At 38.9% G+C, this 25,624-nt stretch overlaps 1 protein-coding gene across 3 annotated transcripts in view; it reads right to left on the bottom strand.

Annotated features, from left to right (window-relative positions):
- OLFM1 (olfactomedin 1) overlaps nt 1–25,624 on the bottom strand; it is a 60,097-nt gene that overhangs the window by 13,494 nt on the left and 20,979 nt on the right. For all 3 annotated transcript variants that reach the window (XM_043982050.1, XM_043982049.1, XM_043982048.1), the window contains 3 exons: nt 16,255–16,410; nt 14,006–14,225; nt 848–954 (listed from right to left, as the gene is read on the bottom strand). In XM_043982050.1, the coding sequence (XP_043837985.1) occupies nt 848–954; nt 14,006–14,225; nt 16,255–16,410 (483 nt within the window). The remainder of the gene's footprint in view (nt 1–847; nt 955–14,005; nt 14,226–16,254; nt 16,411–25,624) is intronic.

The raw sequence follows: 25,624 nt of genomic DNA, 5'->3' as shown, positions 1-25,624 counted from the left end.
AGCTAAAAGCATCTAGGAAGAAAGGAGGAGCCATGTTGATAGCTCGCTTATGGAATCAGACCTAGCTAGATGGTTCCTATCTTTACAACTGTACTGGCATTTTCCTACAAACCTGAAGCTCCAGAAATGGTAATCCGGTCCTTCTTTCCCCTCTAGGCTATAAGCTTAAGCTATTATAGTTGGCTACCTTTCCCTTAAAAGTGACCTAAGGGCAGCTAGGTGGCGCAGTGGATAGAGCACCAGCTCTGGAGTCAGGAGAACCTGAGTTCAAATGTGGCCTCAGACATTTAACACTTACTAGCTATGTGACCCTGGAAGAATCACTTAACCCCAATTGCCTCACACACACACACAAAAAAAGTGACCTGAGACAAGACAACTACAGATTCTACTAGGTCCCGTGGCCTTGGTTCCTTTTTCTTAGCTAGTAAGTTGTTTTAAACATCAATCCTCCCTAGTTGATTCCTACCCAAGCTATCTTGGCAAATAGCTTTCTCTGGCTGACCATTAGAGACTCACACCAGGAGGAAAGACTGATGTTCCCATTAAAGTGACCCAAAACAATGTTTTAGTCAATAGTAAGTGTCTTTTTCCATGACCATTCAGGACTACTCTTTTCAGAGGCCCCCACGGAGCTGTTTATTGAATTCTCATTAAATTGAATTTGCTTTCAAAGTGGACATAATAACTAGACTCAAGTGGTAGGAATTTGGAGCTTGGGGGAGAGTTTCAACAGTTTCAAAGATCACAAATTGTACAAGATCATACCTATAAACCTTAGCCAGCTCTGCTTTCATAGCCCCAAGATGGGACAATGAAGTGAGATGGGAAGAGAGAATAAACTTACCCTGTTATCACCTTCTGGTGCAAGTGGGTCTGTCATCCAGGATCCAAACCTTGATCCAGAGGTTTTTATGGTCACTGGGTCACTGATCCCTGTTAATTTGCCACAAGCTGCAAAATAGTATAACACAGAGGAACAGCAAAGTGAATTAGCAACTGAAGGCAAATGGCTTCACATAGAGTCAATTTAAAAATTGGGATGTTCCCATAGTAGCATGCACTGTCAAGAGTGGGAGGAGGTAGAGAACACATTTCTTTCTCTCAGAGGCGGGAGCGGGAAGCTCTGCTTTTTCATTCCCTGACATTAATCTGAGAATGGCTACTGAACATTTGTTCATGCCCTTGTTTTTAATGGCAACAACCCTTATCATAGTGGCCCAGAGAAACCATACCCTCCCTAAACCAGAAGTGCTGCATTACCAGCAGAATAGTAAATGAAGCCAGAAGCTGCTCTGGGGCAGTCAACTTGGTACAGAGAAGAGGTCGATGCATATCAATCTTCTAAAACCCTATTGCAGCCATGCCAAACTGCTTTACATAGAAGTGGGAGAGTTGAGATACCCATTTCAATACCATTCAGGTTTAAAACTATGGATAAGCAAATCTTCAACAAAGAACAATGATTTTCTTACACACACACACACACACACACACACACACACACACACACACACACCACTGGAATGGTTGTTTCATTAAGTTAGGGCACATTACTCTTTAAATAGCCTTATCGATTAAAATCACCTAGTGAGAAGAGGCTGTGGATGCATGCACATGCCTGCAATGCTATTCCTGGCATTGAGTGGGGGGAGGGAGAGGAAAGGAGAGGAGGTATAGTCTGGAACATAAGCCTGGAGTCTGGAGAAGTGCGTGGCTATTCCAAGCTGTGCTATGGGACCTCAGAGTGCTCACTCAAAGGCTGCTTTGTCCCACTTAACCTCCAACAGAGAGGGTGAGATAGCTTTCCTGGGATCACGAAGCCCAGTTAGGAATAAAATGGGACAAAGGTGCCATCGATGCCCAAAGGTGGCCACGGAATTTTCAATGTTTATTGCATTCTCATTAAATTAAATTTGCTTTCTAAGTGGACACAATAACTAGACTGAAGTGATAATAATTTGGAGTTTGGAGGAGAATTGTATCAATTTCAAAAAAAATTACAAATTATACAAGGCTGTACCTACCAACCTTAGAAAGTTCTGCTTCATTGCCCCAAGATAGTATAGGGAAGTGAGGTAGAGAGAAAGAATAAACTTACCTTGTCCATGCCACCATGGTACAATGGACAAAGGCAGCTGGGGCTGCCAGCACAGATTGAAAACCAGCCATTAATTTAATTCCACATTTGGTAAAATGAAACAACAGTAACAATAATAAAAACAACAAAACCCCACCTTGATTTACAGAGCCAGAAGGGACATTAGAATACAGAATGTCAGCACTGGTGGGATGTTACAATGTAGAAATGTCAAGACACTAAGACTAGAACAGGAAAGCACCTTAGAGACCACCTAGTCTAATTCCATAATACAACAGAGAGGGAAATGGAGACTCAGAGGAGGGTAATGACAATCCAAGATCACATAGCACATTAGTTGCAAACCAAGGCTGGCAAGTAGCCAGGACCCTGATCATGAAAATTGAGGCCTCTATGTATTTAATTTATGGAGTTTTATTCAGATGTCACCTTTTCCATGGACTCTTCCCTCATCTCTCTTATTAGAAATGACCTCCCCTCCTTGGACCTCACAAAGAAAGGACTGTCTTTGGGAGCTCTGATGTACTTAGGTATGATTTACAATATCACTTGGTATCTGTGTTGGTGTTCTATCCCTTTAGTAGATTGAAGCTTCATCCAGGGAAACAGAATGGCATAGAGCAAAGAATGCTAGGCTTGGAATCAGAAAATGCCTGGGTTCAAATCCTGCCCCTAAATAGGATACAGGCACAATTGATTTTATCTCTGTAAGCCTCAGGTTCCTCGTTTGCACATAAGGATAATTAAACCTGAAGTACCCACCTCACAGGATTTTTATGAGGATCAAAGATATTATAAAAGAAAGAAAGGAAACAAGCATTTGTTAAGTGCTTAATAGATCCTAGACCCTGTACTGAATGCTTTATAAATAGTATCTCATTTGACTCTTATAACTGTGAAATTGAGGCAGACAGAAGGTTTAAATTCCTTGCCCATATTTTTAATGTTGGTTTTGAATTCAGATCTCCTAGATTGCAGGCCCAGTGATCTATCCAACTGTGCCACTTGTATGTTAAAGACTTTGTAAATTTTAAAGTACCATATGTGTGTCAGCTGTAATTATTTAGTTGTACCTTCTTCCTCCCCAGGGCCTAGTCCAGGCCTCTGTACTCTGTAGGTGCTCAATAAATGTATGTTAAATAAACATGAATGCCTTATATTGTTCAACATGGTTTTACTTTTTCTATCATTAGGTCACAGACCTGTTGGGTGGTCACATGACACTATTCTGCAATAAAATCTCTTCAACCATGTGCTCTCAAATGCAAACTCATCAGGAAGACAAAGGGTATACGTTTAATAGGCTGCTTCTGGAGAGTCCCCTCTGTTTTCTGGAATCCTAGGGCACTAGATTTAGAGCTAGAAGAGACATGAGAGGTCTAATCCTGCCCCACTCCAACACATTACAAACATTTTACTTCTATTAAATTCAGAATTCTCTGGCTGTTCTTACTAATCCTTAAATTCTTATTACTGATAAAAATGACCTTGGAGTATATGGGGAGATCATTTTGGATTTTTAAAAAATATATAAGATCTTTTTCTTTTTTTAAATACAGGGTAGGCAGGGGAAGAAAAATGTGAATCAACTATACAACAGAATTTAGTGCTAGCAGCAACCTTAGCAAGAACCTTATCCAAGGTCAATCCCTTCATTTTACAGATAAGAAAATCTGAAATCTAGAGAGGTTACACAACTTGCCAAAGGTCACATGGGTAAATAACAGAGTAGGATTTGAACCCAAGCCCTGTGATTCCAAAGGCAGGACTCTCTTCTTCCCATTGTACCATATTGTGTCACTCAGTGGAACTATATGAAAGGGACCTCCTATAGGATTCCTTTAGCTAGAGGAAACCCCCTTTAGGCTGTTTTTCTGCCTTTGGCCTTCTGTCTAGACCTAAATACAAATGGTCAAAGTCAGCATTGTATCATTATGAGGAGCTCTCATTAGCCTGTGTACATAATAGTATGTAAAGTTCAAAGAAGATCAAGGGTCTGTGGGAGAATTGTAAATTACACCTCACCTAATCACCATTCATTCTGTTTGATCCCTTTAAAGCCCCTCCCCATCCACTGCCAAACAAGAAGGGCACAAAACATACTCCATTTCTCATATTGCTCAGAACTAGATTTCTACTACAGCTTCCCTCCCACCCCCATTAGAAAGTGAAGAGGATGTCTTTGTTAAACAACCTTTTCATGAAACCTAGCAAGGGCTTGGAGCTCAGGGCTCTAAACCATGACCTGCTACAAGTATTTCTTGCATTTCGAGTTATAGAGACAGATTTGCCCAACATGAGGGTGTTGACGAAGTGGCATCTGGAAAGAAGTCAATTCACAGCACAACTAGAATCAACCTTTTAACCCAAAGGCAAATCAAGACATCATTTTTTTCAAGTTAAGAAAATAAATGAGTCATCTCTCCGAGCTGTTGTCTCATGGCTAGAGAGTCAATAAATAAATAAAATTGCCATATGATGTGGTGTGGTGGAAAGAACACTGTATTGGGCCCAGAAGGCCTGGTTTCAGATGGTAGCTCTGCTGCTTATTCTCTTGATGACCTTAGACAAACTTCTCAGCCTCTCTGGACTTCAGCTTCCTTATCAGTAAAATAACATCCATCTCCCTCCCTCTCCCTCCCTCCCTCCCTCCCTCTCTCTCTCTCTCCCTTTCTTTCTCTCTCTCACTCTTTCTCTCTCTCTCTCTCCCTCCCTCCCTCCCTCCCTCCCTCTCTCTCTCTCTCACACACACACACACACCACACACGCTACAACAGCTGGCGAGAAATCTTCAAAGATATAGTCCCTAATGTTATGTTCGGAACTATACTTGACACCTGTTCAGTGGACTGAGTGTTCAGGGGGTTAGACCACTGCTGATCTTCCCCTATTCCATCCTTCCCCAAAGCGAGAAATATGTGTATATGTGTATGTATGTGTGTATATGTATTTGGTATATATATACGCATATATGTACACACACATATATCCTTCTAGCTTGATTGATTCATACATTTCTCCCCATGTCCAATCATCATTTTGAAAAATAAATACACCCTTTTAAAAAATAACCCTCTCCCAATCTACTCCAATGGAGTTTTTATCAGCAACAGGAACCAATGCTTAAGGATTATTAAGAGCAGAGTTATACAGCAACTTGTTTAACCAAATCAGTTCTTTCACTGATCTCTTCAATAGTTCTGGACAACATGTGAGAGACCCAGCTGAGGAAGGAAATTATGATCTCATTTGCTTCTGAGGCTTATGTCTTTCCACAACAACTGACACTAATTTACCTGAGCAATTTCCTCCACATTTTCATGGTAGACTGTCTGTAAAAGGGGCCAAGTATTTGGAGAGATATGAAAAAGGGAGGATTATTTAAATAAATACAAGAGACATTTTGAATTTGAGTATAACTAATAAAGTAATGGAAATCTCAGGAGAGGGTCTAGTTTCAGGACCATCTCAGATTAGTTCTTTCTCCACTGAGCCTTTTGGAGTGACAGAGCTACAGTGAGTATTTTAAGAGAGAAGGAGGAGGGTAGATATTTTGGAAATCACTGGCTATGTGAGTCATTTCCTCTCATTCCTATTAACCTTGGGAAGAACCCAAGGCCACATGGGCAAGCCAGCATCTGCTGAGCAAAAACAAAACAGAAAAGGGAAATTCATGTCTACTATAAGAATATGAGGCTGCAGACTCTTTTTATAGACTGAAATAATTTCACTCAAGGATCAGGTCAGAGAAACTTTGCTTGGGAAGGGGCTGCTCAAGGAGATGTCAGCATTGACCTAAAATGCTTAAATCCTTAACTATTTCCTTTTCAAAGAAACTTTCTTTTATTGGCTAGATGTATGTTCTCCCTATATGTTGCTCAGAAAGTAAACGTAATCATGAACCCCCAAAGGGTTCACTGATTTGATATCCTCAGAAAAAAATCCTGCTTCTTTACTACATTCTCACCCTGAGGACAATACTTTTTGCCATTAAACACAACTGCTTGAACTTATAGTCATCTCAATTTTCTTAATACCCAGAGTAAATAGAGCCTATCAGTGAAGAATCAATCTACTCACACCCACTGGGTTTTTTTTGTCTTTCTGTCTCTATTCTCTATTTGTCTCTGTCTCTATATCTGTCTCTGTCTCTCTGTGTCTCTGTCTGTCTGTCTCTCTCTCACACACATACCCACACTTTATAACTGTTAAGAAATGAGGTATACTTCCTAATACTATGCGGGGAACTGTCCTTGGTATCTGGTCACTTGACAGCATGCTCAAGGGTCATGCCACTACTGGTGTCTTCCTATTCCACCCTTGCCCAGAGTGAAAGAAAAAAAAAAGCAGATTAACCAATTGACCTCCAGAATATTTTTTTTCCTATCTCCATACCTTTGTTCTTGCTGTTCTGTATGCCTGGAACACCTTCTTACTTTACCTCAGTCAGTTGAAATCCTACCTATCCTTTATGTGTTGCTGAAATAAAATTCTTACACAATGTTTAGTTGATCCTTTTAGCCAGAAGTTAACTATTCAACTAAACTCTTATAGCACCAGGACTCATGGCAGTGACCATACACTGAGCTCAGTGGTTATCATCTGCATATTCTTGGAGATATCATATACCATAAGATGTCATGCTCCTTGAGGGCAAAAATATATTTTGCATTTATCTCCATATGTGTCTATACCATCTAGCCTAATGCCTTGAACATAATCGCTGCTTAATAAATATTTATTGAGTAATGGAAATCTACACACACACACACACACATACACACACACACACCACAAAAGAAAAGGTATTGTATTTTAAACAAAAGTCAGAATATCAGCAATATGGAATTTCAAAGTTTTTACAATTCTTTTACCTCCTTATATGTTCCAGATCTTACGTCAAAGAGTGTGTGTGTGTGTGTGTGTGTGTGTGTGAGAGAGAGAGAGAGAGAGAGAGAGAGAGAGAGAGAGAGAGAGAGAGATCAAAGCAACATTATGCAATAGCAATGAAGCAGGAGAAAGGAATATGAGAGGGTTAAAAAGTGTCAGAGGCAGTCTGAGAAAGGGAGAGATGAGGCTTCAATCTCAGACAGAAAAGTCCAATCTCAGCTGAAAGGGGGTTTCTTGCAATCATTATATTTTGTCCTTTGCTACTTCCCTTACCTTCCCAATTCTGAACTCACTCTAACAGATGAGGAGAAAGAGGCAGCCCAGGGTAACAGAAGTGAAGTCAACAACATTCTGGCTGCCAGAGGTTGAGAAATCTTTATAAATGACCTTTCTCAAGCATAACATTTGAATGGCTCTAGATAGAGATGACTGAATATAGACTGAGAAGATAGGGACCTTGGAAAGCCATCCATTTAAGCACACTAAGCTTTAGATTTCACCATGTGGGTTCCACTGTCCTCTTCCAAACTCTTCTCTCAATTTTTTTTTTGGGGGGAATGGTCACACAAAGTCACAAACATATCAGTGTAAATAAATTTACCAGAGCCTTTTCTCCCATTCAGGAGAGAATGTGGTAGCAGAAAAACATTTGAAGGTAGGGACTGTGTAGGAAGACAGAAGAGAAATATGGCAGACACTGGAAGTGAAAAGGACAGAAAGTTTAAGACAAAATTCCCTAGTTGCCAATTTTGTCCAGGGCACTGTTGTGCTCCATTAGCCTTTATACTGGACCATGTCCTTGGGGGTACTTGTATTTTCCTAGAAACCATTGATTCATGAGTAAATAAAGGTAAACTCCACCTGTTCAATTTCACCATCCTATCTATGGTGTTGGATATAGGCTGAAGCTTGCTAGTGCTAAGTTGGGCATTCATTTTGGGTTTTCAATGCAATCTGTGTTTTAGCTAAAGTCCTTTGGGAGTTTTTTTTTAATCTCACAACAGAGAAGCTAAGACGAACTTGGCATATTTGGTTCATAAAGTGTCTCTCTTTTGTCTTGATTAGTCCAGACAGACAAAGAGATCTGATTTATCTTGCTCACTCTCAGATAATACTTTTAGAGCTTGAGATGCAATCCAATTTGCTTATTTTATACAGAGGGGAACTGAGGCCAAGAGGTTGAAGTGAATTGCCTAAGGGCCACATCCTTAGTAAGGTGTAGAAGCAAGATTCAAATCTTGGCCCCATGACTTCCAATCCACTATTACTAGTATATTTTGTTTTCTCCCACTACCTTGAGCATAGAAAAAAAGGCCTCTTCCTTCAGCTGTCCATCACAGAGCAGAGGATGGATGACCACTTGTCTGGGGTCTACATGGAAAATTCTTATAGTAGCTGTGAAGCTAAACTCTCAGGCTCCTGTCTTTTCTAAGATTCTAGCATTCTACAATGAAGATTCAAAGATACTATAACCTTCACTTACCAATGGCTCTAAGAGCTGTTCATGACAGAGATGGTACAAATCAAGGAGGAAAAGAAATGCATTGCCATTAGTTACTTTGTATAGTGGCCCCTCAAGGAACATTGGGAGTTGATTTTAACCAAAATCCAAATACTTTTGAAAAGGAATCTGAGGTAGCCAAGATACAATATAATTGTCTGAATACAAAAGGCCAGAAAGAACATGCTTGAGGTCTAAATCAATGGGCTAGACACAGAGGCCTACCTAAAGATGTGCTTCATTTCCCCAAAGGAGGTCTGATGGTCAATAATTCAAGCTCATTTAGGTCATAGGATTATTTTACTTGACCCCAGCTCCTTAGGAAAAGTTAGTAATAACTACCTGGACTTTCCATTCATTCTTTTGCATTCCTGTTGAGTTTGAGGGATATTGTCATATAGGAGAGTTGTGGGAGATTCTTAAATCTGTAGACAATGATTTTGAGTTCCCTTCTAGCTCTAAATCTCAAGATCCATTATGATCCCGTGTCTTCAATCAGGTAAAAAATGTTCAGGACCTAAGAAGATTCTCATAGGTGTTAGAGCTGAAGAGATTTCACGGTTGATTTAGTGCAACTCCTCCCTTCATTTTGAAGATGAAAACAACAGATCTAGAAAGGCTAAGTTACTTTACCAGGGTCTCATATGCAGTAAGCAGCAGACTAGGTTACAAACCTCTACCTTCTGATTCCAAGTCCTGTACTTTGGCCCCAAGATTATAGATTTTAACCTTTTATTATATAAAAATACTCATAAAAATCATAGCAAAATCAGAACAAATGGAAAGAAATATGGCTTGTTAGGATTCTGATCAAGTCAAGGGCAGTGTTTGGCACTTGGGATTCAGGGGACAGATTCTGAAACCAGGCTATGACCAAGATCTTTTCTTTATCCCAGGCAGATGACCAGTTAGACCAAAATGAATTGGGATAGATTTCCTCAGAGGCCTTTTAGCGTTGACTGAATAGTCCTGATGGAGTCGAAGAATAGAAGCTCCTTCCTGTTTACTTGAAGAGCAATGCAGTATATTAAAAGGGGTCAAGATCTATACTCAGAATCCTCCAACTCTGTGATTTACTGCCTGTGTGACCTGGGGTCAAACCTCCCTGGGCCTTAATCAAATGAGATAACATATGTATAACAAGTGGCAAACCTTAAAGTGCTTTATAAATGTTAGGAAAGAAGGAAGGAAGGGAGGAAAAGAAAAATGAAATAAGTATTTATTAAGCACCTACTATGTGCCAGGTACTGTGTTAAGTGCTTTACAAATATTATCTCATTTTATTCTTACTCGAACCCTGAGAGATATGTGCTATTATTATCCCCACTTTACAGTTGAGGAAATTGAGGCAAATAGAGGTTAAGTGACTTGCCAGGGATCATACAGCTAATAAGTATATAAGACCATGTAGTATTATTATTGCTGTTTTATTATGTCTTATTGTTATGTTGTTGTAAAATGAGTGGACCTATGATCCTAATGAAATATCAAGTCCAACACCCTATGTGCCCAGTCCCAACTCAATATAAAAGAGGTAAACCATTTTTCCTGTGCAGCTCTCATTCACCTTTCTACTTAGACACCTAAGAAACTAGTTTCAGACGCTCCCTCCCCATGAGAGTGGATATTGGAGATGCTGCTAAGGCAACATATACTTTGCTGCTATTATATGGTTAGGAAAGATGCCACTTTCATCAAATTGAAGGACTGATCAATCAGAAGGTCCACAAGCAGCTTCTGAATTAGCAAGTACTTTGTAGACAAGAAATCCCCTGAATTTAGACCTGAAGTTTTTGGTTGCTAACATAAAGAGATCCACTGCCAACTTTTATAAGACAACCTTAACTCCTGCATTATGGATTTTAAAAAATCTCTTAGAGGGATCCACCTTTCACCATTTCAAGGACACTGTACCTCAGAGAACAACCCCCTCTGATCTTAACCTTCTGGTTGGCAAAGAACTCATTGGACAATTGATTAAAGAGCTGTTGATACATGTGACTGTATTTTTAACTTTTGAGAGTACCCCTGTCTATGAGGAGATGTTATAGCTCAGAAATATGGAGTCCTTGGGGCAAGCATATTTTCCCCTTCTGTTCAATATGCTTAAGAGGTTAGAGTAATAATAGGAGAAAGATAAGAAAATAGATTATTTTTGGAAAAGAAATTCAAGAGATGTTAAAGTTGACCTCTTATTTCCAAGGCTATTGCAAATGACAGCTTCCAATTTGAGACTTTGGTTCAGCTTATTAGATGAAGCCTAAAATCCCTGGATAGAGGGTCATTTAAAAAAATGGAAACAGAAAAACAAATTTAACCAGCTACTATTGATTTTTTTCATATATGTATATATAGCAGGGTCAAGAAGTGTCAGCAATATCGACCTTAAGTGAAGTTGAAGAAAAAAAGAAATCCAAGAGAGACCTAGTTAAGAATAAGTTGGTTCACTGCAGTGTATCTCTTTCTTGATTATGTTACACCAGGGAAGGGAGCAACAATGCTCTTGGACTAAGAAAGCTACAGTCAGACTTCACCTCAGCTAATTCTGGAGACACTTGAATGAGCCAAGAGTGATAAGGAGGTGACAGCAAATAGCTTTGCAAATAACCTATTCAGTAAGCAAAGCCTATTATGGTGGGCCACTTATAACACTTGTTTCCTAGCTAGAAAGATGTCCCACACTTACTTGCAAAGCTAAAATGAATATGGCATATTGCTATCATTTGAAATTTGTTTGATACTTGGGTTTTGAGCCCAGTGAACCACAAAAATGGGATGTAAAGGGAAGAAAAACAAGAGAGAAATCCTCCCAGCCCCAGAGAATGGGTGACCAGTGGAGGTGTCATTGGTCAAATTTCCGTTCTGGACGTTATAGCCAATTGCTCTGTGGGTTCCTAGTGCTAAGTCTAACTAACTGTCTTTAAATGAATTATTTCACCTCTTTGAGCCTCAGATTTACTTTCTTTCAAGGAGGGGTAATGATACCCACCCAACTTACTACTGAATGCTATTGTATGAGAATCAAGGGATCATTATTATGTCATCACACAACATCAGACAAATAAAAAGCATTTGCCTCATTGTTCCATCACTTCAAAGGCCACCATTTTAAAGCTGTTCTCTAACTTAGCTATTCAAAGGTTGACACAGGAGCCTATATTTCCAGCTGAGAGACCTCAAAGGTCATTTAGTTTCATCCATTCCATTTTAAAGATAAGTAAATTGAGGTGCAGAGAAGTCAGGCAACTTGCCCCTGGTAGTAGAGCTGGGATTTGGAAGTAGGTCTACTGCTCTTTCTACTCCTTCATGCATGTTTGATCAGATCTCCTAGAACAGCATAGGTTACATGTTTGTACAGTCTTATGATTTTCAGCATTTTATAATTCATATGATGTTCTAAGAGAGATTTTACATGGGGATTATTAAATGTAGATATTCATGTACATTATTATAGCCTGAAAGGTTAAAAAGACAAAGGGGCCATTTCATTCTCTCTCTTTTTCCCCCCAAACCAATCCTTTCAGCAATCCTTGGGTAAGCACGTGGGAGTCCCAAGATCTTAAACTACAAAATATATTCACACTAATGTCTAAAAATAGGTCCCAGCACAGATGGAACAGGCATGCATCATCCTGAGAGGGACATTTTCCCAACTTGGAAAAGTCCTTACATTTTCACCATCTGCAACTTTTATTCTGCTATTCTCTATTTGTGTTGGTCATTGTGTTTCTAGATCAATGGGGAGTTCTATGGTCCCCAAATCTGCTTGCTCCACAGTTAAGATAGCAAAAAAGTAGAAAGCCAATACTTGTAAAAGAAAATAACTAAATCCTTATTTCTAAAGTGCTAATAGACAGAATCGTAAGCCTAAAGAATGATTTTTATAAAAATTATCTTGAAGGACATTAATAAAATGCATTTCACATAGGGACATGAAGTCACAGTAGTAATCTCTTTCTTCAGTTGAAGTCCAAATTCTATACTCCAGGTATAATCAACAATTCCTTATTTTAAACATGCCTACAGAATCAAAGGAACTTAGGCTTGATCTTTGAGTTCACCTAATTTAAATTCTTTATTTTACTGATGGGGAAAGTGTACTGTCCAGAGAGTCACTACCCAGTTATTTAATAGTAGAGTTGGAAATAGAATCCAAATCTCCTGACTTCTAGGCCAGTGCTCTTTTCTTTTTTTTCACTACCCCAAAGACATTTGCTGTAACTCTTTTATAATATGAATGCACTGAATTTTTTTCAAAGATGAGATGATGTTCTATAGATGATTAAAAACTAGAACTATTTTTAAAGGAAAAACCTGCAAATCTTATGACCTGTTCAATACTAATGAACTGAAAATATTATAGCTTTCCTATCAAATGAATCTTCAGCTTTTAGCATGTGGACTTTGGATCTAAAAACAAGTGCCTGTTCATGAAGCAACATTTTCTTCACTCCTACTTCCTTCACTGTTGAGTGTAAGCTTTCTCCTAGTTGACTAGTACCATGAGAAATGTCCAGGAATATTCTAAAATTAAATGTTCCCTCTGTTTATATTTAGCCACTAGGTGGGGGGTATTTGGGTGACAGTAGGGTAACTATTAAAAGATTAAGAAAGCAGTTGAAATCCTGAAGGAAGCTTCATTACAAAGGACCCCTCCCACCCCCCCAAAATAGGGAAATAACAATGAACTAGTACCTTATCAAGATGATCTCATAAGTAAGACATATCTTATCTTTACTAAAACTAAGACTTCACTAAGAAATCCATTGGAATTTTATATGTGCTACTTAAAGGTGATTTCAGCAGTTAACTTGCCAAGATGGTTTTAAAGCTCTCAATTGGAAAGTCAATAATGCAAGTGGGTGTTCAATCCCTAATTTGGGGAATACTTCTTGGAAACAATAGAAAGGAATGCATGATATTTTTTCTTGCATATTGCTGTTGCTCACATATAAACTTTTGTAGATGGTTCATCACTTCCTGCAAGTAAGGGAAACTTCTGATTTTTCTAAAATAAAATTGAATGTTCCCTGCTATGCTCCATAATGAAATGATGCTTAATTCATTCTCCTTGAGAAAAATAACTAAAATTTGTTTTCAAGTTGGGAAAACTACAGTCAGTAAGTGGTGTGCCTCTCTTCTTTTGTGTTAATTTTATACCTTATAGGCCCATCTTCTTTATACATAGACTGTTCAAATATCATGCAGCATGTAATCCATGCCCTTATTCTTCTTTCTAAAAGTTGTATAACTAACTAGAGATTGCACTAGAGACTGTACACTAGGTTTGGCATAATATTTGGAAACCAAAACTCAATGAGTGGTTACTATATTTCACTCTCTTGGGAAGATGGCCTTGGGAAGATATCTGGGTTTGCATAATGGTAGGAATGCAGTATGGCTTTGCTAAAGCCAGAAGGGAGCTATCCATTTCAGCACTGCTACCTCTATCTGTGCAATACACTATGCATGGGTGGGGGTGAGCCTGTCCCACCACGGGGTTCTGAGCCTACCTAATTTTTGCATGCATGCACGGAGCCTTTCTTCAAGATTTGACACTCTGCTCTGAAGTTCATCGTAGTCATAGGCGCCAATCTCCTCTTGCAGCTCGTTAAGCACTGACGTCAGATTCTGGACCTCCTCTTTAAACTGCAATACCAATTTGGCATCGGCTTTGTACTCTTCCAACACTGGTATCAAAGGCCTAAGTTCATCCATTTTCGTTTTTATTGCCTGCAAGGTCAAAATAAGCTTGGTTCAGTGCGATGCGTGCAAAAATTTGTAACACCCTGACTCGTCCTGGCTTCTCCCTATGTGAGTGCAAATGTGAATATTCCCCATTTTATTTTATTTTCATTTTTGGTCCAAATGATGAATTGGAAAGAGCATATTAAAACAGTCTACAAAACACCAACATATTTGGGAAAGGTCTTTATTGTCAGTTTTGAATGCAACATCTTAGGGTTACATGCTTTAGATCACATACACAAAGTTCTTTTTTTTTTCTTTTTCAAAAAATGCATTGACAAGGGTTCAAACTATTCATGAAATGCATCTACATTCACATGCAAAAGGAAGATCTCAGGTGGATTCAAGATTCCTTAATGATATGGTGCTAATTATTTGAAAATAATAATAAAATGCATGGTGCAAAAAGCTCTCTGGCTCTCTTTCATGGTTACATGGGAGTGAACTGCTTCTTCAGTCACTGCGGCATTGAAAAAACTCTTTTAAGTTAGCCCTGTAAGCAAGAAAATGAAATACTGTTGAGGAGCTAGCCCACTAGCCTGCCTTTCTTACACAGATAGCCATTAATAAACAAATATTCTTATGATATTAATAGAAGAAACTCACATTTAAATGCTGTAGTTAGCAGAAACAACCTGCTGTCACAGTTATTTAGAATGTCCTCATAACATTTAGGCTCAGATTTTTAAAAGTTATTTATGCATGCTAAAAAGGCAGTTGTAGTTATCTCTCTTCCCCAAGACCCACCATCACAATAGCCTTGTGGCCCCAAGAGTTTAAAGTAAAAAAAAAAAAAAGATCATGTTCTGAGACAGCAGCTAAGTGGAAAATTGTTTTCTCTGACCATATTTGCTATAAATACACATGCATTTAATGAGCCTGATCCTATGCCTAAGAAGAAAGTACTCTTCTCTTTTGGCTGGTGCACAAACTCTCATTGGTCAATCAGGTCAATAGGGTTCCATCTTTCTTCCAGTCCAAATCAATAACATTCCAGAGACCTCAAAATTTCATTCACCTCCAAAAAGAACTTACTCATTTCTCAACAGGATCAGGCTCAATATTGTTTCATTTGCTACATGAGTTTATCATTTAACTGTCTGGTCATTCCATCTATTTAACATGCAGCTTTTTCGAGAGTTAGTTCTTGCTTCATGCAGGGATTGCAGAAAGGAAAAGGAGTCCAAGAAGAATAGCAACACATAGAGTTCAGGGATGGGGGAGCAAAAGACAGAAACAGGACACACAAGCAATTTTCAATCAAGAATGCCAAAAGAAAGCTATCCCTCTAAATGTGGACTCTAATTTAAATTAAGGTACATATATAACTTACTTGAGATATATATGTATTTCTCATTTTAAATAATGTCAAAAGCTGTATAGCTAGGAAGGGCTGGAAAACAACTCCCAATCCTAAGCTATCTGGTGACAAGGTACCACTTACCTATGAAAATAGGATAGAGCTTTCCCGATTACCCTGTGGGATAATAATTCCTCTCTGCTCTCTGAAAAGCTACAATATACCCTGTCAAGCCTAAATTAGGTCAGGCGTTAAAATCCATGCTACATTATAGCCATTCCTAAGTGTGATCATCAATTAAAATAATCCCTTCAGCTCCCCTCTTTATGAAAATGAGTTGCCTAAAGAGGAATGATAACTAAAGATAAAGCTCTTTCACTGAGCTACAACATCCCTCCGAGTAGAACAGCTTGGTCACGAGGATCTTGTGATTCCAGACTGGATTTGATTCAGGTGATCCTCCAGTAAATCTGGATCAAGGGCTTCTGGTCAACACTGCCCCTTTCATTATTTCCCCAAATGGACCAGGGAGGAGAAGGTCAAAACCTGAACCTTCTCTACCTTAATACACACGTGGTTTGGAAGGCTCTTTCCTGGGTAACTTATCTCTCATCCCTTCCTCCCCACCACCATTCCCTATTTCTAGAGAAAAGAAGAAAAAGCAAGACAGAAAGAACAAGCGGAGCTCTGGGAGAAAGAGTTGTAAGCACACACCTTAAACTGCCTAGCCAGATGTTGCTTGTGACTCTCTTCCACTTGCTTGAATTTGGACTCCAACCCTTTCATCTGGTTTTCCATCTTCTCCACATATTGTAAATCTCTCTGGGTTCGCCTGTCCAATACCTCTATTGATTGGGACATGTTTTGCACCTGTCAAAAAGGCAAAAGGTCCAAGAAAAGAGCTGTAATGGTGGCCAGGAAGCATCCCTGGCTTTATAATATATGACAATGACCTTTTCCACTCAGTCAACAAACTAAGAGCATAAGCAGTACATGCATTATTTACTAGTTAATCACACACATCTGATATTGTTATGACCAGGAACTTGAAAACACTGCAAATTGGTTTTGTAAACATTTTGGTCTGTCATGCTTGTGAAAATAATCCGACAATCAGGAATGCAAATAGACCTAATAGTCAAGTGTAAAACACATAAGCCTCCATTTCCTCTTTGATTAGTCTGCTTCATGCAATAGATTTGTGTTTGCTTATTTATTTATTTATCTTGTATAAGAGGATCCAGTTTGGCAAACATAAATATCTAACAAAGATGAATAGTGTTGTGGGGTATGCTTTCTCAGTGTACAAATCCTGTTTATCTTTTAATGTACACTGAATATTTCACTGCAGACATTGATTGCTTAAGTGCAGGATGAAGAAGCAAGGAAAAAGATGATGTTTTCATTGTTTATGTATCAGGATTCTTCACCACCACCACCCCTTTCTCTCCCCAGCCCCCCTCATATCCTGCATTGTATCTACTATGGAACACAGTATCATTGGCACATGACTACTCTGCAAACATGCACACTTGCAACATAAAGTCAAGAATCCATCACCCAGGCAAATGAGGAATTGCTGCATTATACCTTTATAGGCAGATCCAAATCTAGACTAGCCTCAAGATGGAACTTTAATATTAAACAGAATTCCAGAGAGCTTAAAAGAAAAACAGTTTTCCTGCAGCCACTTGCTAACACATTTATTTTCAGGAAACTGGCACGTGCATGAGATTCTCTTCCAAGCTATGTGGAGTCAGAATTAAGTCTGGGATTGCTAAACCAGCGGTTGGGTCATTCTGCCAGAATCTCATCCAATTACTAAGAAAGATGTGTTCATAATGGCAAGCCATTTGCCAAATGCTCATTTAAGTTCTGCACTGAGCTTAAGATGCAACCCTTTCAGGGGCCAAAATTCTTTCTGCCTTGGACCTCTTGCACAGGGTCAATGACAGGGGGTGATAGTTTCCTCCCTCATCTTCTGTTCTTTGCCTCGGCACATGAAAAACAAACAAGCTCTTTGCACAAAGAAAGCAGGCAAATATCTCTAGGTCAATGGCAAATGCATAGCTTTTTCTGGACAAGAGAATCTGTCTTGCAACTTGACTCTTTTTAACCAAATTTTGTTTATGTTACTGTAGAACAATCATAGGGGTGATGAGGATTTCTTCTTGTTATTTTTTTCTCCCCAAAGCAGTTTTCTCCCAGTTTTCCCAAAGCAGGTATATTCTTGCTCTGTTGACCAGCAAGTTCCATGTCCCCCTTTCAATTGACCTGTTCAAGGATCATAAATTACCCCAGCGCTTCCCCTGAGAAAAATTTCCCTAGAGGCAATATGGCATAGTGAGAAAAACTTAGTGCCAGAATACCTAGTTTTAAGTTTGTATTCTTCTATTGACTAACAGTTTGATTGTAGGCAAATGATATATTCTCTGAATTTCACTTTGCTTATCTATAAAATGAGGAAATTCAACTCAATGATTTCTAAGATTCTCTTCAAGTTTTAGCATCCTATTACACTGAGTGAACCTTTAACATTCTTCAAGGCCCAATTTGAATGCCATCTTACTTGTTAACCTTCCCTGATTTCCCTCAGCTAGGAAGAACCACTCCTTCCTTTGAGCTCCCATAGAATGCTCTGCCCTTCATATAGCACTCATCTCATACTACTGTATATTATAATTATTTGTGCCTTCTCTCTATTAAATTAAGTCTCTTTAGGACTAGAAGAGTATTTACCCAGGGTTTCATAAAATAGTTTGCACACAATAGGTGTCCCAGAAATGTTTGTTAGATGGATGAATGGAGATTTAGAATGAAAACAAATGACCACTGGGGGGAGGGGAGGCCCCCTGTGGGGCAGAATTCCCTTCTCTTCCTCATTCTGGAGAAAATAAATAAAAATAGTGAATCAAAACGAAACTCACCTATTGGATAATACAACCTTGGTCTCAGGAGCATAAGTATAGTAGCTAAAAGCCTAGATTTCAGAGTGGATTGCCTGCTGGCAAAGCTGATTGGCAAATCATAAGTGCAAACCTGCCTCATCATTTAAGATTTCTGTCAGGAGACTACAAAGAAGAAATGGGGTTTACTCTCGCTAGAGGAGAGATTCTTTGTCTCTTAAAATTGCCAGTAGCTCAATTGTATTAAGGCAGGATAACTATTTCACTGAAATTCTTCCTGTCCCCCTCCAAACTCTCAAGATTTTCCATTTTAGCCAATTTGAAGCATATTCCTAAGCATATATATGAAGGATCTATGTCTCATCAGCTTGAGAAATTCCTAGTGTGGCAGCTCTCTCCACATATAAAAAAATTTAGGGAATTAATCCCAAGGAGTTGTCTAAGGCACCTACGGATTAAATGACTTGCCCAGTGGTTACACGTGTAGTACCAGGTGGGATTTGATCCTATCACTCTATCCATTGTACCACACTGACTTGAATTATAATGGCACATTATTATACCTTGGAATCTTTCTGCCTCTTTGGAATTCCTACTACACTGATTAGCTAAACTGACTGGCAACATAGTGGGTAGAGTGCTAGACTTGGCAGTCAGGAATATCTGAGTTCAAATCTTGCCTTGGACATTGACCAGTTTTGGCCCTGAGCAAGCCAATTAATATTACTCAGCCTAAGTTTTCTCCTCTGTAAAACAGGGCAGACCAGAGTACCTACCTTAGAGGGTGTGGAGAAGAGCAAATGAGATCATATGTATAAAGCATCCTTTAAGCCCTATGCAAATGCCAGTTATTGTTTTCATTATCAAACCCAACTAGACTCCATGAAGGTGGCAACATAGGAACAGTGCTTTATGTTGGTATCTCCCACATCATTGAGCAACCATGCCAATTGCTTAGTAGAGGACTCACAAATGTGTAACAACAAGGTTATTGTACCCTTCTAAAAGCTTACAACAATTCCTCCTGTTTATATATAATGCTTTAAAATTTCCAAAGCACTTTGATCCTTCATTGTGTCATCTGAACCCCACAATGACCCAGAAAGCTGGGCAGGGTAATCATCATTGTGTGTTTTACAGCTGGGAAAACAGACACTCAGAGAGTAATGGCACTGGTGGGCTGAGAAGCCAACTAAAAAAAAAAAAGCTAACTCTGGTCCAGCACATTTGCCACTATACTATTCTATCTATCTTGGTAATATATGTTAATTTAAGGAGTGGTAGCATACCACACCTCATTCAGAGGCCAGGTAAGGCTTTTGCAGTGAGACTTTCCTTTCTCCCACCCTTGTGTTATCAAATTTAGCTTCCATACTAGTTGGAGGGGAAAGAAGTTGAATCACAAAGGTTATCAGAGTCTTATATTAAACATGTGCTCAGATAATCTGCACTGAGGAAATGGACAGCTGATGGCTCACCTTTAATATTTCCAGAAGCCAATTAAAGATAGGGAGGCCAAGGACAGAAAGGGGGAACAACCCCCCACCCCCACCCCCAGTGCAACAAGGTCAGTTGAGAAAGCATCCACCTGTTCTCTCTGTCTATATGCAGCCTTCTCCACAGAAAGAGAAGAAAATGCAGAGAGGAGTAAAATGCCTGCTAGAAAGAGGGAGGTGGGGCAAATAAAGCACTTTCCTCCTTTCTGCTAGCTGCAAATATTCACAAGAAAAAAAATAAATATGCCTTTCAAGAAAGCAAAAATCTCAGAGAACAAAAAACAAGAAAAACAGGTTATGTCCCTTAAAAATAAACAGTACTCCAGGAGAAAAATTAGGATTCATTTTCCTTTCCAAAATAACCCCAATGTAAGCTTAACCAGAAAGGGAAATAAGAATACTGGGTAGAGTGCTGAGTTAGGCATCAGGAAGACCTGTGTTCAAATCCCACCTCAGACATTTATTAGCTGTGTGACCCTTAGCAAGCTCTCAATTTCCTCATTTATAAAATAAGAAGATTGAACTAAATAGCCTCTAGCATGTTTTCCAGCTCCAAATCTATGCTCCTATGATCTGGGGAGGCTCAGGAAGCAAGAGTATTACAAGTTGCAGGCTTCTGATCAGCTTCATTAAAACATAGCCTCCAACATCTTGCCAAGATCCAAAGCTCATCCCCATGCCTCAAGCTCTTGGGAATTTACAGTCTTTAGATGTTTCTAACTGACTTGCAGAAAAAAAAAGAACACTGAATTTGGAATCTGATGACCTAAGTTCAAGTCCCAGTTCTGCTAGTTACTATTTGAATGACATTGGACAACCAGTCAACATAAGTATTAATTAGGCTCTTTCTGTGTGCTAAGCACTAGGGATAAAAAGAAAAAGTGAAAACACTGCTTGGCCTCAAGGAGCTTACATTCTAAAGAAAGAGACCATGTGTACCTTAAATACATATAACCAGGTATATTCAGAGACAGGAGAGCTTAAAGTAACTTTCAAAGGGAAGGCACCAGCAGCTGGGGAAGGAAGGAATGGGCAGCTGTGTTCGCCACTGTAAAATGAGGGGTTGGGCAAGATGATCTCTAGGGTTCTTCCAGCTTTCAATCATATGAAAACTTGTTCCTCTAGAACCATGGAAAGAGGAAGCAAAGTTCTCCCTCATTACCCATTTCTCTCTGGAGTTAAAGTCTCCTGGGACTAACTAGTCCCATTACCAGCTACTACAGTATTGACATACAGATCCCATCTGCCCTCACAAAAACCCTATGGAATCCTCTCATCAAATATTCATTTACACAATGAAAATGAGCTCCTTGAGATAGTGGGGGGAAAGAGACTTGCCTTCAACTATAGGATCCTTCTCTCACATATATTCCCCTTTCTCTACTGACACAGCCACCACCTTAATCTAGGTACTCATCACATCTTTCCTGGACTATTACAATAGCTTCCTAATTGGTCTCTCTGCTTCAGGTTATTCCAGACTCCAATCTACCCTCCACACTGCTCTCAAAGTGATTTTCTTTAAGGCAGATAGGAGCATACTACTTACTCTCCCCGCCTCCCTACTCAAACTCCAGTGATTTCCTATTGCCTCTTGAAGAAAACAGGAAGTTCTCTGTTTGGTTTTTAAAGTCTTTCACAACCTGACCCCAACCTCATTATACATGAATCTTCTTCTTTCACTCTATAGTCCATCCAAACTACCTTTGTTCCCATTCCTCACTGGATACATTATCTCCCACCTCTATGCCATTACACTGGTTGTCCTCTTTGCCTGGAAAGAGCTGGCAACATCACTTACCTTCTTCAAGATTCATGTCAAGCCCCATATTTTATATGAAATCTTTCATGATTTTCCAAGCTGATAGTGCTCTCCCTCCCTAAACTATTCTGTATTTATTTTTTGTAGTATAGTACATTTGAAATATTTTACAGCATAGTATATTTTAAATATAGTAAACATAATGTGTTTATTCTAAATATACTTGTAGATATATATACTGAATCTTTGTTGTCTCTGCATACAATTTAAGCTCTTTGGGGGCAGGAACTATTCTATTTTTGTCCTTATTCCCAACTACCTAGTAAAGGGCCTGGCACATTATAGGTGTTATTTAAAAAAACATACAAAAAAAACCCCCAAACCACATATCTTTTTGTTTCACTCCATGTTGACTGAGTTAGACTCCAGACCTGGCATGCTTCCTCTTCACTAAAATGCCTCATACTTAGGAGGCACACAATAGATGTGCCCATTTTTTATTGTTTGATGATTTTAGTCAAAGATAATGTCATTTCTCCAGAATAAAAATGGAGGAAGTGGAAGAATGGGTTGAACTCTCAGTTAATTTACAAAAACTATTTTAAAGGCACCAGACTAAAGGATGATGGGCAGTAACCTAGGCCCAGATGCTTTTTAAGCACCTTAAAATCTGAGGAAAATACAATGGAACTGGCTAAGATGCTGCCTCATTGAATAGATTTGCATAAACAGAAAAAAAAAGGTTTTGGAAAGGTTCAATGTCTTCTGCAAATAAAAATCATGTCACCTTTGGTGACCCAATTTCTTCTGTCTACTCCCTCAAACACCACAGTAAAGGAGTCTCTTTTTGCCTATAAAATTCTTCCTCATTCCATTCTACAACTATAGCTAATGTTTTCACCAGGTCTTCATAATGGACCATGGTAGTCTCTTAATTCCAAGCTATTGCTACAGACATTGATCAGTAAAGTCTATGCTAGGTAAACATACTTGTGTATATACATTCTGATTCCCTGCTGCTGCCCAGACAATTTAAGCCTCTTGAGCCCAGAAACCATGTCATTGTAGTCTTTACAGCACCTAGCACAATATCTTACACACAGGAGGCATTTAATAAAGGTGTGTTAGGTTGAACTGAATTGGAGTTGTTTCCAATGGAACAAGATGAATACATTGCATTGTCATCCACACTCTCTCTCCTCTCCTCTCATCTCTTGTGATGAAAGAGATAGCTATAAGATGGCTGATGCTTAGCACGCAGAATTTGACTTTGTAACAGTCAAAGCTAACTAGGGATCAAGCCATGACCTTAGTCTCCTTAATGGCATGTTTTTCCCAATGAGAAAAACAGTCAGATTCTGACTCTCTCCTTCATTTAAAAGTTGGCTGGTGTAAAGTGTTTGAATTATTTCATATTGTACACTCTCTGATCCAAAAGTCTATCAACTGGCAATTGTACATGTAGTACAGTGTTGTCATGTTCAAAATGATTACCCAATGTCCAAGCATCCTCTCCGAATAAATAACCGAAGAAAACTTCACTGATAATCAGTCCCATTTTAGTGAAAAGTACATTTTACTTTATACTAAATTTTCAAACAGAATTTGTTTTATTAAGTATAATAAATAATAATAATAAGGAAAATACCTGACATTTATATAGTGCTAACTATGGGCCAGGAACTGTGCTAAGCACTTGACAATTCTTATTCTATTTTATGCTCACAATTACCTGGGGCGGTTGGTACTATAATTATACCTATTTTACAGATAAGGAAATTGAGGCAAATAGAGATTAAGTGACTTGTCCAAGGTGGTACAGCTAATAAGTATCTGAAGCTAGATTTGAATTCCAGTCTTCCTGACTCCAGGCTCAGAACTTTGTCTGTCCACTGTGCCAGCAAGTATAACATCTATTAACCCAAACAGGTTACTTTGTGATCATTAGGGGAAAGAAGTTTACTTTGCCCATTTGAGAAGCAAGAGGCTACAGTAGTTAATAGAATCACCGTCTATTAAAGCTAGAAGGGATTTCAGAGACCATCTAGTCCAACTTCCCCCCATCTTACAGGTAAAGAAACTAAAGTCCAGAAAGATCATGAGAGAGTCATTAGCTGAGACTTTCCCAATGTCATTCACATTCACATTCATCAAGTAATGCTAACCCAGAACTTCCAGTTCCTTGAAGGAAGATGGGTCTTTTTTATTTTAATTTTTGTATCTCAACTAGCATAGTGTCTTGCATATAATAAATGCTCATTGAATTTAACTGAATGGAATAGAATGAAATTAAATTCACACTTCGGTCCTACTGATTCTTATTTATCTAACATCATTATTCACCCACTGGGAGGATTTGCTTAAAATGAATAAGTTAGACTAGATGATCTCTGAGATTTCTCCAGTTCTAAAAATTATGTGAGTCTATCAAAATTAAATGAACATCTGTGTTACAGTGAGAAGGGCACTGGATTTGGAGTCAGAAAACCTAGTTGTAAAAATTCCCTCTGAGCTTTTGTTACCATGGGCAAGTCTGTTAACCACTTTGGGCCTTAGTTCACTTATCTGTAAATTGAAAATTGAGAAGGTTGAAACAAGTGATCGTTGAGGTTCCTCCCAACTGTAAATTCTATGATCCTATGCATATGTTCCTCAGGAATTACAGATGAAAATTTGCCTTACAGAATTTCCCAACTCCTTTTCTTTACTCATCTCCTAGTTACCCCTCCCATGCCACCATATTTCTTTCTCAAAATTTCTATTCTTTCCTGGCAGATCTCAGCTGTATTAAAAAAGATCAACATTTAGGTATAAAGAACGGTTATCCCCTAATCCTGCCCAGTGTATTTGCCCTTTTCAAAGCGATGGTCATTAATGTCAAAGCATTGCTATTGCATACCATCTTTGACAATGTAGAATAGTGTATTGGGGGGCAAGAAAGGGAACTTTCCGATACCTCTTAAATCACAGAGGAAACTCCCTTCTTTATCCTACTGGCTGGAACCTCCATACTTAGGAAAAAATCTCTAACCCATTTTGGATGTGTCATATATGAAGGAACAGGCTCACTTTGGAAAATGTGAATCTAATCTCCAAGTAAAGGGCCTGGACCATCCTTCAAATGTATTGCCTTATACAGGTTGAATGATTCACTTGTGTCTTGAAATCCCATTGAAAGGATGAAGAAAAACACAGTTCAAGCAGGAAGTATAATTAAGTATCATCCTGGCAGGTGTTATATCAAATATCCCAAATATCCTACTTTTCTTGGGGCAATGGAGTGGTGAGACCAAATCATCCCACAGGTCAAAAGATTGAAGGTCTTTGAATGTTCATTTCAGGATCACTAAAAAAGGTCATGCTGCTGTTCCTTAGGCTACTGGTGATAAGAGTCCAATTTCAGTTCTTCAGAGTGATATATTAATAACCACAGATTAAGTGATTCCTAAGCCGCAGAAGTTTTACTAGGAAGCCTTAATACATTACTTTACCAAGAAGACATAATCAGTGGCAAACATCCAGCCCAGTCTATCACCCAGGCCCAGCCTTTCAACAGCAAGGGAAATTACATACCCTAAAGATCCCAATTAGGTTAAATCAGAATGTCAGCACATTCAGAGAAAACAGGATTTCTTCAATGAAATAGTTTTCCTGTGCTTCCACTTGATCTCACAGTTATGTATTTTAATGAGAATCTTTTGATCTCCTTAGAGTGTAGATTATGAAAAACTAATCAAATTGATGTCATGTGAAAGAGAAAACCCACAAATTCCTGCTTCCCCACCCTGCTGGGCTGGGATATTTTACTCAGTCATACCAATAGTGACCAAGATTGAAGAAAACCAGGGGACTGGGATTGATGAAACTGCCTATCTGTCCATCTCAAGGTTACCCACTTGAAATTGACAAACACAAGTCTA

Source organism: Dromiciops gliroides, chromosome 2 (assembly GCF_019393635.1).
Source record: "Dromiciops gliroides isolate mDroGli1 chromosome 2, mDroGli1.pri, whole genome shotgun sequence".
Lineage (NCBI taxonomy): Eukaryota > Metazoa > Chordata > Mammalia > Microbiotheria > Microbiotheriidae > Dromiciops > Dromiciops gliroides.
Note: the sequence above shows the minus strand (reverse complement) of the source record. Positions and strands in the feature narration are given on the sequence as shown.